This window comes from Centropristis striata, chromosome 11, assembly GCF_030273125.1.
Source record: "Centropristis striata isolate RG_2023a ecotype Rhode Island chromosome 11, C.striata_1.0, whole genome shotgun sequence".
NCBI lineage: Eukaryota > Metazoa > Chordata > Actinopteri > Perciformes > Serranidae > Centropristis > Centropristis striata.
This window is the reverse complement of record NC_081527.1, coordinates 31,494,331-31,507,246: the sequence shown is the minus strand read 5'-3', so window position 1 is coordinate 31,507,246 and position 12,916 is coordinate 31,494,331. Positions and strand designations below refer to the sequence as shown.

Sequence of the window (12,916 nt, the reverse complement as noted above, 5' to 3'; positions counted from 1 at the left end):
CTTACAAGCACACGTGTTTCTGTTTAAACCAAACAAGGCATGGGAATACACACAAAGCCCCAGTGTCACTCACGGTCCATAGAAAACAAACAAGGCCCAGATAACGGCGAACAATAGGCTCCCTATTCTGACTTCCAGGGAGTGTGTGTAATACTTTGTTTTGTTGTATTTCATCCTACTGAATCATAAACATGCTTACTCTCTCCTCCTGTTGCTCTTCATCTCTGTCTCTCAGAAACAAGAGTTCTTCAATCAGGGAAAGGGAGCTACCTAGAACCACTGACCCCTGAGAAACCTTTCTCTTTTCAGTTTCCTCTAAAGTCAAGAACCATTCTCTTCATTCTTATCATTAAACTTAATTCTAACAGACGGGAACAAACTTCAAAACTGTCTTAAAGGGGTAGTTTGGATTATTGGAAGTGGGGTTGTATGAGTTACTTATCCATAGTCAGTGTATTATCTACAGTTGATGGTGGTCAGCATGTCCACAGTTTGGAGAAACAGGCAAGAGAACTGACACAGAAGCCAAATAATGTACTGCTGTGGATGGGGGCAGCAGCTTTACTTAGTTTAGCCACTTAAAAAAAGTTTATATAGTGTACATTAAATTTTCCCTGCTTACCGTCCTGTCAGACAGAAAACTGAAGCCATTATCTATGCTCTCTTCAAAGCTACTTGACTCCTTTGACTAAACACTTTTACCTCAGGAGTTAAGACAAGAGTTTTGTTCAGGTTGCTCAGTTTGTGTTATTGTCTGACTTTGGTATTTTAAGGGGTAAGTTAGACAGTAACACAAACAAACTAACCGATCTAGGTAGCGGTAGACCAGCAACTCCTGTGTTCTGCAAGGTAAAATTACTGGTTTTGTCAATGGAGTCTGGGGTCTTTGCAAGAGTATAGAACAACCTTAGTTCCCCCTGCATGAACAGGGCTGTCGGACGGCAATGAAAAGCAGTGAAAACATACAGCACACACTTATACTCATACTGGTTTTAGCTGGGCCTTTTAGGTGGCTAAAATACATTTAGCTACATCCCCCCATCCACCCTGCAGACCTGCAGGCTTTGATTACAAACATATATGCAATATGACAACAACAAACATAATCTTGGACAAAATATATGGAAATGTCCTTTTAAAGAGACCAGGCTGCTCTTTCAGTTACCGTCACTGCTTCTGCACCTATAATAAAAGAGTTTGGAAAATTTACACTGAATTTGGCTATATTTTATACCAGTATATTTAAAATATACTGTAGCCTATAATACAGACTTTGAAATTGATCATATTCATAAAAAAGTCATGAACTGTGGTTTTTATATTGAATGTTATTCTTGTTATGGCAGAAAAGCTTCTGAAACAGTATTTACATAAACATCAGCTCCCTAACTTATGGTTAACCACTCGATAGAAATGGATGTTATTTCCGTACTAAATCCAATTTCAATGAAACATCTTAGGTCAAAGAGAAAGATGACATGACCATCAAGTAATAAATAAGTATTTATGGGGGCTTCATGGTGGCCTTGCGGTTTAAGACGCTGACCATGTGGCCACAATGCCACTGGTTTGAGTCCAGTAGTTTTCCTTTGTTGTATATCACTCTCCAGTGTTCCCTGTCCAATAAAAGCTTGAAAAATGCCACTTAATGTAATAACTACTTTAGAAAAAAGAAAAAGAAAACAGTTTATTTAAGCCCAATTCACTAGATTTTTATTTACAGTTTTGCCTTTCAACCACATCTAATCTAATATAATGTAACCCAATCTAGTTTTAGAAACACAAGAAGGTTTTATTATAGATGTTGGTGATGTGAGAAGTAATCAGTGTTCTGCTCTCAGCTAAATATCCAACATGTGAGAACACAGTTGCTGTAGTTACCTTGACCTCCCTCTCCTGAAGGCCTTTGGCTGAGTGGGCTTTGACGTGCTTCCGTAATGAGCTGGGGTCGGTGTAGCGTTTGGTGCATCCTGGGATCTGACAGGCGTACGGCTTCTGTGAACGAAACAATGACAAGCAGAATTGAGAAAAAGTGTGGGAGAAAAGAAAGAGAGAAAAAATGGTACTATGAGTGTGTTTTTTATGCTCCAAAAATATAATTCTGTGCATACTCGGAAAACATGATTTATATTTATTCATTTTATGGGTGTTAATTTATGATATTTTATGATATTTTAGGTTCATGATTGACAAACTCAGTGCCGGAAGAAGCGTTCAAGTTTTTTACTTAAAGCAGCTACAATTAGTTTTTTAGCCAATTATGAAACAGCATTTGTTTAACACTTTATGATCTACATAACTAAATGAGACCATCAGTGATAATTGGCTATTTCTACATCCTGAAAGTCTCTCACCAGGTCCGATTCCTCATGTAATCAGACAAAACAATTTACGGCACACAGACCCGAAGAGCCTCCGTTTACATTTTCCCACACAAAGTTTGGCAGTGAGTAGTACGTGAGCCAGTTAAAAGGAAGCAAAGGTCAAACTGGACCAATCACTGGTTTACTTTTTTGGTTTTTATAAATTGATCATATGTTTGTTTTTGTAACTAGTCAAATACGTGTAGAGGAGTGAAAAGTATAAGGTGCATAAACCATAAAATGCCATGAAAGTTCCGTAGGCATTACTTGATATTTCCCCCACTGATACAACGGTACAGACTGAACCCGTGAATATGTATTCTATACTTCAAGTCAGGTCACAACATTCACCACACCATATGGATTATGGATATGATGTCAAACGCAAAATATAATTGTGTTTACAAACAATAGTACAAGTTTAGTTGAGTAACATCCAGATGGTTTACAGGTGTGATACCGTGTACAGTAATCCTCCTGTGTAATATACCGTACGCACAAACATTTAGGGTAAATGTGGTTACTCAGTGTGACATCGTACTAACAGAGAGAGGAAGCACAGGAAGATTATGTCAACAAATTTTACATGACGCACTCCTTAACTGAAAATGTATATTTACCTTTCGTCTGCAGGCTTAAGGAGAGGAAGAGAGAGAGGAGTTAGGAGGAACGGCTCAGATATATTTCCTCCAGTTCAACAAACGTATTCATTGAAACTCAACATCTACCTGTATTCAGTGTATACATAAATGAAAGACCATTTATTTCAGCAGGTACTTTTCAGCAGATGAAGACTTTCATAGCTTAGCCAAATTGAGTAATTTTCTAAATAAAAGACATTATAAAAAACATCAAGGAACATGCTTATAAGTTCTTACATAGAGAGGGTTTTTGCACCATTTTACTTAAAAGTAGCACATTTCTGCCCTTGGAGATTGTGTTGTCTGTATTTCACAATCTCAGAGTCGTACGTTTGGATGAGTAAATGAGCAAATTTCCATGAATCTAATTCATCACAGCTTTTTCCCCCTTTGTCATTGCTGAGTGTTTCACCAGGTGGACTGAATTAAGTTCTCATGAAAACACATGTACATTATTTAGTTGAATCTTGTAGGTTTATGTACCAGAATCTGAACATCACAAGTCAAAAATAATGACCTACATGGTGCTACCAATAACCAACTAACCCACCTGTTTATTAAATGAAAAACTTTACATTCAGAGGCTTATAGGTTTTTAAACAACAGACAAACAGACAAAATAGGTTGTTTGCCAGTTAATCGAATGTAATGAGTTGAATTAAATGTCTTTTTAAAGGGTTGAATTAAGGGAACAGCTGTAGAGGAAGTGAACATTTTTAGCAGACTTTAAGACAAAAAGCTGTTTGAAGATAAAGTATGATCATGTATGATCACAATGTCATGTTGGCATTACTATAATACTGATTATGTACATTTTTTTGTTATTTTGTCATCTTTTTGTTGTTATTAATCCTAAAATGTAAAAAAAAGATATAACTTTTCAGGCATCCAATTACTCTTCTGCAGATTCGACATCTGAGCAACTACTCCTCTACCATGCCTGACGTAAAAACTGGCCAATATCTTGCTATTATGGAACTGTTTCTAATATTCCCTGGGAGGCGAAAAGGATAAATTAAGTGTTAGACTGTACTGTCCTTGCATGCTTAGTGTTTGCATGCATAGTGGTTTTGTCAGCTGCTAAAAATTAGGCCATAAATGAGTGAATATACATGTCAGAGAGCAGTTATGAGTGTCACATTTATACAAATGTTAAAAGACATAAATCGACAATCAAAGACAAGCGGAAAACAAAAGTCAGTCAGTTATCATTTCAAAATCAATTTGTTATTTTGATTTCAACATTTGCTGTTTTACATTTATCTAGAAAGTCAACACAGTCTTAAAAACACAAAAATCGTGCAGAGATGGCCGTATATATATGGATTAAAAACATCCAAAAGGAGCAAAATTTTCAGGTTATGTGAGCTGAAAATTGTAGTTGACACACATCGGAATGAGACTGACCTCATTCTGGAAACAAATCTCTCATAACACACTATTATTTGTAACATTAGTAACACAATACAAGATATTTAGTCAAACCTAAATAACTTGTATTGACACCAGTCTTTTTGGCTGGTTATTCTATATTCAGCAGTTATTTACATTCAGACAGTTCTGGGACACATCTGGGGCTCCGTGATGGCGCCAGATGTGTCTGATTCTTGATTTGTGACGCAACTGCGAAGCCACTATTAGCCAGCGTGAAACCACAAAAAGGAGAAAATAACTTTCTCCTCTTGTTGTAATAACACTGGAGTGCAACGTACAGCTCCATCTCACCCGTGTAATAAGAGATCTGATTTGCTGGATTACTGCTAAGTCCTCATCGCTTGTCAGCAGGAGTAAAAATAACTGTGGTTTATAGAATAAATCCACAGCAGGTATGTAGTTTCACAATCCTACAGAATGTTCTGTACTAGATTCAGAAAGAGGAGGAAAGAGGGGAGCTGTGGCACTTTAGATTAAAGCGAACCCCTTATTACCAACAAATATTGTATATCACAAAGAAATCTCTGTATTTGAAGCCGAGAGCAGAGAGAAGCTTTACAAACCCGATTCTAAAAAAAGTTGTGACACTGTGCAGAACTCAAATACAGTACAAAGACAAGATATCTAATGTTGAAATGGATATACTTTTTGAATTTGATGCATTCTGTTTTTATTGGAATCAGGGTTGTAGAAACTACAGCTCATTTTAGACATTAAATAGGTTGAGTTATGTGGGTTTAACATGGGTTAAATGGCAGCGTTTTTTGATTTAGACATGACTTTTTTGTAAATGTTTCTAATGACTTTATGCAAAAGAAGAATGCGATGAAGAAAAATGAATTTCCTTTACCTAAAAGACCACTGCACCTTTTTATGCATTGTAAAAGTATCAAAATTGATGCAACAGAACCAGAAAGATTGTCTATTTATTCCTTGTCAAAACTAGACCTATATTACATTACACTTGTTTCTACATTAACCACAATGCATCTCATTACTCTAGGGGCCCTATATAAACGATCTATACCGTCTCCAGTTCATGGTGCAAATGCATTTAGGGCATGTAAACTCCACTTTTGCTTTTTTATAATGTTACTTGTTTATGAAATCAGTCCTCTGAGTACCTCTGCAGTGGCATAATGGTGCAAAATCAGTGCACAATCTACAGAGAAAAGGTAGATTTTTATTTACTATCAAAATCCGATATTGTCTGTAAACAAAGAAGAAAAAAGCATAATAATATAGAAATATATGCACCTACAAATTGTCCGTGAACAAATCTACTTCGATGTTTTCCACCACTGGACATGATTAAACCATCACGTAAAGAGCTACGATTCTTTCATGATATCTGGCACTTGATGCACCAGGGGGAGCCTGGCGTGGCAAGTTTAAAAAATTTGGATTGTGTTCTCTGTTCTCTCTCAGGTTGCGTCAGTGGTGGATTTCATAACTTCTTTTGCTGAAGAAGCTTAATTTACTACCATCAACCTGGCTTCTCCGGATCACCCTGATAAATTCTCCTGTCAGTTTCATCATTTATGGTTATTAGATGGTGAATTCTGCTGCCAGTTTTTATAAATTGCAACAGCGCAAAAGCAGAAAATGAAAAGATATTGAGTTGAGAATTAATGGCTCACCAACAGTATGTAAATCTCCAACTGTGATATTCAATCATCCTTGCAGTTGGCAGGAGTAATAGCTGCAAATCATCTCAATAGTGATGCTTATGAATGAAAAAATGCCTAATTCTTGCTAGAACTCTGCTTTACCTCATGTTTGTAATGAAATGGTTTTCGGTTGCTGTAATTTGAAATGCTGCTGTTTAACTCCGCTTATTAAAGTATTTTTTCAACACACCATGAAGACCAAACCATACAGGGAGAAACGACTTGAAATTGGCTCATTCGCAGTGCTTCAGGATTTATTGAAGTGATTTCATTTTCCTCAGTTAACTGATACATTTATTAGAATTGTTCTAACCAGATAAACTGAACAAATTTATTTTCTCTGGATGTTTGACTGTGTGCTGCTGCAGCCTTTATGTTTCACTTTGACTATGGAGGTGGTGTACAATACTGTAACTAATAGAAAACGCTGTTCAATGGTCTTAAAAACGTGCAGGGTGGGTGGCTGGGTGTTACTGACCGTGTCCAGATGTGTGCGCTGGTGTTTGGCCCGGTCACTGGAGTTGCTGAATGCCTTGAGGCAGCCGGGATGTTGGCAGATGTACGGTTTCTCTCCTGTGTGGCTCCTCAGGTGGATCTTCAGGTTCTCCAGACGTGAGAACGCCTTGGAGCAGCCTTCAAACTGACAAAGAAACAATAATTAAACAGTCTTACTGCAACCTGACACTTCTACCATGTGATGAGAGTGATGTATAATCTTATTCAAAAAGGATTTCTTGGATATGAATAACAGTTAAAAGTAGCTTAAAGGTAGAGCTACAGAGTGGGGTCAGGGGGACCGGTAGATTTATGAGGTCTGCCCACTGCAGGGCCTCACTAAAGGTCAAAACATCATCTAATACAAACACTTGGCTCAGGAATACTCACCCAACTTTTGGCACATTTTAATGTGTATTCATAAATACCTGTAATGCATGCTTTGTTTTGAATGTCACACAGGCACAGAAGAACATTTCAACTAGGGATAAAATGTGACAATGCAAAATGAAAGGCAGTTTGAATTTAGCTGCATTTTGAGCAAGTTTTCACAGAACTGAAAGATTCCTCCAATCCATTGCAGTCTATATTTCCATAGCAGTCTAAAGACCTGTGAATATTAGGCTAACTATTCTGCTGACTTATGTTAAGGCAACATGAGGGCTGCTGGTGGTCGCAGCAGTAAACACAGCCACCTGTTTAATCTAAAGAAAGAAAAATCTTGAGTTTTTGTCTCACTGTGACGATATTTACTGCTGCATAGTATTTATTGCTGCAAGTTAAATGTAATGAACGGAAAGCAGAGGAGGAAAATGAAACATCTATTTCCACAGTAAATCATCTGTTTTTAGTGTTTGACAGTTTTTTTGCTTTCGGCCATTTTTTTTCTCCAATCCACTGGCTTTCTCATTCACAGCATTCACAGCAACCTCTGTACTTTCTATTTCTTCTAACACTTGCACAATCTCTCTCTCTCTCTCTCTGGCGCTCTCTCTCTGACTTTTCACTCAGACCCTGGTCCCTGCAGTCAAACACAATGAGTTGCTCCAAAGGTTCCTAGTCCCTGGGGAAAGTTCCTGCAGTCAAAAAAAAGCAGCTTTGCATTGGACCTCTTCAGTATTTCGTATATACATCCTAGTTTTATCTCACTTCTGGTAACCAAAAGGAATTAAAACATCACAACCTTTATGTTCTTGTCCAAACAAATCCTTGCTCCATCACTTAAAAGCATGTTGGCCTGTAACTAACACATAATAAAACCCCATTTTCGAATTACAGATGAGTTATGCTGAAGTCAAGTCCAACAGAAATAGCCAGTAAAGAGGCAATACATCATGCTATAAATTCATACATTTTAGGTTATTGAATCATAAACTTCAGGTAATGGCCTTTTCCCAAATAGCAAATTGGAACTAAACTACACTCTCACACACACCTACACACACACGGCTGTGGTAGGTTTTAGTTTCTTTTGGACTGGAGCCAGACAAGAAGCAAATATCAGAGTCAGAGGGCTACAGACTGCAGGCCGTAAACTAAAGCTTTATAACTTTACAGAAACTGTGTCACATTCAATCTCAAATCTCACGGACTTAAAAATGTTTTCATTTCTGACATGCAAGTCAAAGTTTAAATGAAAATATTTCTCAAAGTTTGATTTAAACCTCCAGAAGCGCCAACAGGGAGCGTTTATACGATCACTCAAGAGAATTAAAAAAAAATTCTACTCTGCCAAACTTTCTAAATTCACATTATTTGGTCAATCTAAACATATTCTCAATCCAAACATATTCTAAACATAAAGTCATTCTAAATGTTACAAACATGTTATTCATCACTCATTTAGAGAGAGTTTCATCTGCTAACAAAGAGAACAATAAAGAAACAAAATAAAAGCAAATCATTGTGCTTGTTGGAGAATAACATGACATTTAAATAAGATTAATGCCTCATGTACTTTAGAGATATCAAAACAATTCAATTCAGGTACGGATTTGTTTCTGAAAAGGATTAATAGTGTTTTGAAAACAAGTCTTTAAATGACATCCGGGTCTTAATCCCAAACTAAAACACAAGAATAAAGCGTTTTATCCTTTTTAAACTAATCCAGAGGAAAATATGGAAACGGTTTTTCTACCCAATATTCATTCCAGGGGTTTTATTAGGTCTCGCTAATGAGTCAGTAAATGTCAGTCACCTCGTTTACTTTAATAAGTCTCTACATAAAAAACACTACATCATGGTGATTAATTGATTCAAGGCTTGAAATCGCCTTGACAAACAACAAAAAACAAAACAGAAAATAAAGGCAACCCATAAAAAATAAAACAGGCTAGTGACTAAAATATAAATTCAAACAAAGAATATACACATGGAGGTATATTAACATGCATAGAGATTAAATTGAAAGTCTTCATGTCGTAGGAAAATGAGGACATACATATCAGATGTTAATATAAATGTGTAGCAGCTTTATGTGAACTGAGCTGTGAGGTCAAATTTAAACACATCAATTTGTGTTGTTTGAAAGACTTAAAGCTCCTTCCTTGTATGTTCACCCCATGGCTACTGTAGTTGAAATATTATTTAAAAAAAAAAAAATCAAACATATGTAACCCCCACCCTTACGAATATATATGGCTCCTAAACAGAAACAGATTTCTGAAGTCTTTGACAGAGCTGAAATATGAGCACAGCTTTGTTTAAGCTCTGTTACAGTTTATGTTCTGTATTTCCTCGTCATGACAGCATGTACATGTACTGTATAGTCTGGTCGCTCACCAAGAGAATAATGTTTCCTTTATTACTTATAAATTAGGAATTTGTTGAAACTCAAGGAAACTGTACATTAATCTTTCCACTGTCTGACATTTAAAGAGTCCGAGGTTTGTCCCGCAACTTTAGATTTAGTTCAATTCTTAAAATCAGTACTGTTATTTGTCATGTTTCCCATTTTAATCATGATTATTGAGAGAACTTGACATTCATTTTCACTAGCCACAATCTAGTTGTTGGAACAATGTGTTTTATTTGAGTTTAAGTTCGCTACAGTTTTACTTGCAGTACTTACTTGAACTAAATCTAAATGACCCAAAATAAGACTACATAAAATGTACACACAATAACTCTGATAAGGTTGTGTACACAAACATGCTGCTACAGGCTGAGTTTTCCCTGCCATCAACTCCCAGGTATAGTTCATCATCTTTCAGGTTTCACACACCTCACTCCACCTCCCTGATGGTCGACATGGGCCAGTGGTGTGGCTGAGCCTGAAGGGCCTCACTTTCATTACTGTAGATGCTTTGCTTCACCCTTTGACTCACACACGAGTCCGTGGTCTGTGTTTCAAGACAGGTTGTTCAGTCCCTCCACGCAGGGAAGAGAGTTCGTATTAAACACTTAGTGGGGACTGGGAGGGACTTAGTTTTACCACACTGCCGAATTCTAACAGCATTTAGCTGGCGGGCTGGATGCTAATGTCAAGTCCTGGTTGTTGAATGTGTGTAGACTGGCAATATTCAACAACAATCCCCATAAAAGACCAAACCAACAATTTGTGAGTCCATCTGTCAGGAGTTTCTGTCCATGGCTCTGAGCTCCCAGTTGGTTTCAATAGAAGCTGTATAAGTAATGTCGAGTTCCCTTTATAATCGAAAAAGGTTCAGTACATTCCTAAAACAGCTGGGCACTGTAGGTTTTGGCAAACTCAAAGAGGAGAAAATTGTGCATTTGTTGGGGAAGCATTTTAAGCTGCTTTAGTGGGTGATTTTAGCAGCAGGTCCTCCAAATGAACTGTCAAAATAAGCTGTTTGTAGCTGCCCTTTAATGACACGTAGAATGTCAGCTGGACGACATAATTTGTCTGCGTGTTCTAAAACTGTTACGAATCGCTGCTGAAAAATAAATCAGTTATGATGTGACAACTCTGTGTTTAAGGTTTGGTTGGTTAGGTTTAGGCACAAACACATTTTGGCTAGGTTTAGGGAAAGACCATGGTTTGGATTAAAATTACTACTTCTTTAAGGTCATGGGAGCTTAAAGAAGACATGATGTCAATAATAAACACTTGGTGAAGATTAGGGGATGATTGTGGTCGCGCTTTATAAAAACTTGACGAGGACGGGAACCAAATCGTCTCTCATGTTAAAGGCCAACATTTTCTTTACCATCAAACCAAGCTGACCTTTGTACAATGCTTTGGCTCATTTACATGTTTTCCATGTTTGTTTTTTGAAAACACACAATCTATGGCACATAGGTATAAGATAAAGAGTATAACAGGTTTGGCTTCACAGACAATACTGCTTACTAGCGTCATTTTCCAGGTTTCCGACGGATAGGAACACAATTTTTTTGTAGAATATCAAGAAAATCCAGGAAAGAAATGAAATGAATGTTTGTTTTCACTCAGTGCCGTTTATTTACTGTTTTTTTAAGAGATGATGCATTGAGATAAGCAGTTGGAAATCACTATAACACTGCAGAAGAAGAGGATGCAACAATATGAACCTCAATTTACAATGTAGAAAACTGGATGGAAATATGACATTTTGGTAAGTTTATGTTTTAATAATCAGATATGTGATGCCATGAGGAGACTGTTTCAAATCTGTCGCAATTTTTTAGTCTTTTAGTCTTTTCAGTGCAGAAGCTTCAGTGGACATCGAAGTCACATGCTTCATGAATGTCATAATTTATTCACAACATTTGTTTCCCGTGGACATTGTTGCATTTTGCTTATACTAATACTCCAAATTTCAAAATTGAAAATGCACATAAAACAGGTGGATAAAAATGCACTCATTGTTGGTTTTGGTATTTTCCTTGGATTTGTTGACAGTAAGGAAAATCCAGAATTTATCCTTTAAATGCAGCTACACATAAATGTGATTTCAGCACCATAAATTATGACTGATGACTCCACCACGGTGGATTTAGAAATGCTTAGGGAGCTTGTGTTTACAGGCTGAGTAACACCTGTCTGATCTGAGACTTGACATTACGAGCTGGTAAATGAGGCTGAATTCATTAACAGACACTGACTACATTCATGTGAGAGATTCATTTTTCCATTGCGGCATCAGGAATTACTTAATTTACATGTTTTGGCTTGAGCGCTTTATGAAAAGAAAATTACGTTATTCATGTAGTTCAAGTGTGACTGACTTTTTTTTATGTGTTGATGTTGATTTAATTTTATTAATCTGTTTGCAGGTGACTCTCCACAGTAATATATTTACAAGCTGGCCGCACATTAGGTCATTTTAATAATGAGCTAATTCACGTCAAGTAGGAAGCGTGTCCCTGAGTGAAGATTTCTGAATTATGAATTGAATGAATTATTAATCGGAGGCTCAGGTCGATGACAGCGGCGGGGTCGCTGGGGAGTAACGGAGAGAGTTACTCACCCTATGGGATGAGGATTTGGAGCCGGACTGAAGGTCAAGCGGAAGAAGTTGTCTCTCAGAGAATGACTCATGACAGACGTGACGCTATGCCAGGGCTCAAAGGCCACTGTTGTGATGGTCAGTGCAGAAACCTCACAGTCTACATCCATTCTCAGACCTTAACTGGTTGGGTTTTGTCTTTATTCAGTTTTTCAAAACGCATGTGCTTCTTTTTATCAAATTCAGTCATATTGATTTTATAATCCATCATCCTAATAAAAAACCTGCAGCAGCTGCTCAGATACCTGAAAAGGCAGAATAGAGTTTTGTTCATTCTAAATATAAAAATACATTATTTTATGCTACTCGAAATGATAATCCTTAAGATTTTATTGAAATTAAACCCAGGCGGCAATCTCCGTGTCTGAGCAGGGAGGCCAAACCAGGAAGTGCCTTAAACTGCATTCTAATGAAAATTCCAGCAGGGGGTGCTAAGTTTGGCTGCAAAAACATTGCTGTCCATTCATTTCAGTGCAAAATGAGAGAACTTCCCACTTGATTTATTACCTCAGAAAATTTTTTTTAGGACAACACTATGGTCTCAATCGCTAGTAAAAAATCTTCTTCAAGACAACTTGATGTTAATCGTTCAAATGATGGCCCCATTTAGAAGAAAATAGTAGATAAAGAATCGTATGATTTGGGGCGTGGCTACCTTTGATTGACAGGTCACTAACAAGGCGAGCCGTCATCAGGAGAGAAGCAGAACAATGCGTATCCACGGCAAATTGTCAATAAAGTTATATATAACGTTATATAGATAGAAAAGAGGACGTTTACCGATTTGGTCTCACAACTTTGACCCTTTCACACTGTATTTTCACTTAATGGCAGTTTATTTGAACGTTTTGTTCAGTAAAAAT

The 12,916-nt window shown here is 37.1% G+C and overlaps 1 protein-coding gene across 5 annotated transcripts in view; it reads right to left on the bottom strand.

Annotated features, from left to right (window-relative positions):
• Positions 1-12,916, bottom strand: part of LOC131980791 (zinc finger protein GLIS1) — a 51,842-nt gene that overhangs the window by 12,875 nt on the left and 26,051 nt on the right. For all 5 annotated transcript variants that reach the window (XM_059345090.1, XM_059345094.1, XM_059345093.1 and 2 more), the window contains exons 3-4: positions 6,587-6,748; positions 1,882-1,995 (exon numbers count right to left, since the gene is read on the bottom strand). In XM_059345090.1, coding sequence (XP_059201073.1) covers positions 1,882-1,995; positions 6,587-6,748 — 276 coding nt within the window. The remainder of the gene's footprint in view (positions 1-1,881; positions 1,996-6,586; positions 6,749-12,916) is intronic.